We start from the raw sequence: 1636 nt of genomic DNA on the forward strand, positions 1-1636 counted from the left end.
TATATAGTATCTGGAAAAGTCTCAAAAGTCTCTCTTCCTTTGTCTTTGCTGTAATATTACACAGAGCTTCCTGTATTTTTCAAAAAAGAGTTACAAAATGTGGAAGATGAGGAGGGAGGCAAAATCTCCCTGTGCTGTGAACTATCCAAGCTTGGAGTTTCAGTCCAGTGGAAGAAGAATGGTTTATCTTTGAAATCCAGCCAGAAGTATGAGATGAAGCAAGAAGGTTTACTCCTACAACTCAACGTTAAGGATCTCCGTCTTGAAGACAGCGGCAGCTACACTTGTCAGTCAGCAGGTTCAGAAACCACTGCAACTGTGTCAGTAAAAGGTATGTGAATTTTAATGTATGGTAATATTTTACAGTGTGTTTATAAGTAAAATAAACAGCCATTTCACCTTTTCAATCTTTGTCCATGTCCGCAGAGCTCCCACCAATCTTTAAGGATAATTTGAAAGATGTGGTCATTATGGAGGGAGGTTCAGCCTCTCTGTGCTGTGAAGTATCTAAACCAGGTGTACCAGTACAATGGAAGAAAAACAGGCTCCCACTGAGAGCGAACAGGAAGTATGAGATGAAGCAGGATGGCTGCTTCCTCCAACTTAACATCAAAGATCTCACACCTGAGGACAGTGGCAGCTATTCATGTCAAACAGGAGCTGTAGCAACCACGGCTAACGTGATAGTAAAAGGTGTGTATACATACTTTTTAAAAACTTTTAATTGTGAACAAATTGATCTGCTTTATAAGTGGGTAACAAGAATCATAATCTGAACTAAAACCATCTGGACAAGAGATTAACAATGCTCACATGATCCTTACAGTTATGTATGACAACTTGGACCTCACTAAATGCAAAGTTCCTGCAATTCGGTGAAGTACCGAACCATACAAGGCCTTTGGGAAGGGGATAAATCTGCAGTCACATACAAAGTAGACACCAACATGGAGTTTGTTCATTAGGTCCAGGAAGAGGCTGCTGCCTGAAATAATTGGGTAAAAATCCACAAGCTAAAATCTAAAATTTATGAGGGATTGTGCTTTTTGATTGATAGGTTGAATGTGACGTAAAGAACAGGGCCTCTTTTAATTAAAAAAATTAAATAGGATATTTTTTTGGACAGGGAGACGGGTTATTTCACTTAATTTAGATTTATGTTTTACTCAACATTGAAACATAAACATAACGAAAAATTAGACTGTTCAGTAAAATAAACTTGATAAAGATCTACTTACAAACAAATCTGTTAAAATGTAACATTTTTAACATTTTTTGATTCATGCCAATGACAAAACAAAACATTTATCTATTTGTATGGAAATGTCTGTTTCTATAAATTACACCCAGTTTCAAGTTAATTCCGAAAAATTCCTAAAACTCGTATGGAAAGTTTGAAATTGTAAATATTTCTAAATTTCCTAGTTTAATTCTAATGGCAAGTTTCAGCAAATTTTCTGAATATTTGCTGGTAAAATTTTATCCCATTGCAGCCCTAGTTACAAGTAATCTAAAATATTTTTACTCCTGCCATTTTCCCAGAGCTTCCTCCCTTCTTCAAGAAAGAATTAATAGGGCTGGAGGCTGAAGAAGGAGGTACAGCATCTTTGGTCTGTGAAGTGTCTAAACCTGGAGT

The 1636-nt window shown here is 36.5% G+C and overlaps 1 protein-coding gene across 1 annotated transcript in view; it reads left to right on the top strand.

The window, feature by feature from the left end:
• obscna (obscurin, cytoskeletal calmodulin and titin-interacting RhoGEF a) overlaps positions 1 to 1636 on the top strand; it is a 54947-nt gene that overhangs the window by 20956 nt on the left and 32355 nt on the right. Inside the window, exons 35-37 of the mRNA XM_037698302.1 lie at positions 65 to 331; positions 427 to 693; positions 1543 to 1596. Coding sequence (XP_037554230.1) covers positions 65 to 331; positions 427 to 693; positions 1543 to 1596 — 588 coding nt within the window. The remainder of the gene's footprint in view (positions 1 to 64; positions 332 to 426; positions 694 to 1542; positions 1597 to 1636) is intronic.

This window comes from Nematolebias whitei, chromosome 3, assembly GCF_014905685.2.
Source record: "Nematolebias whitei isolate Nwh7 chromosome 3, NemWhi1, whole genome shotgun sequence".
NCBI lineage: Eukaryota > Metazoa > Chordata > Actinopteri > Cyprinodontiformes > Rivulidae > Nematolebias > Nematolebias whitei.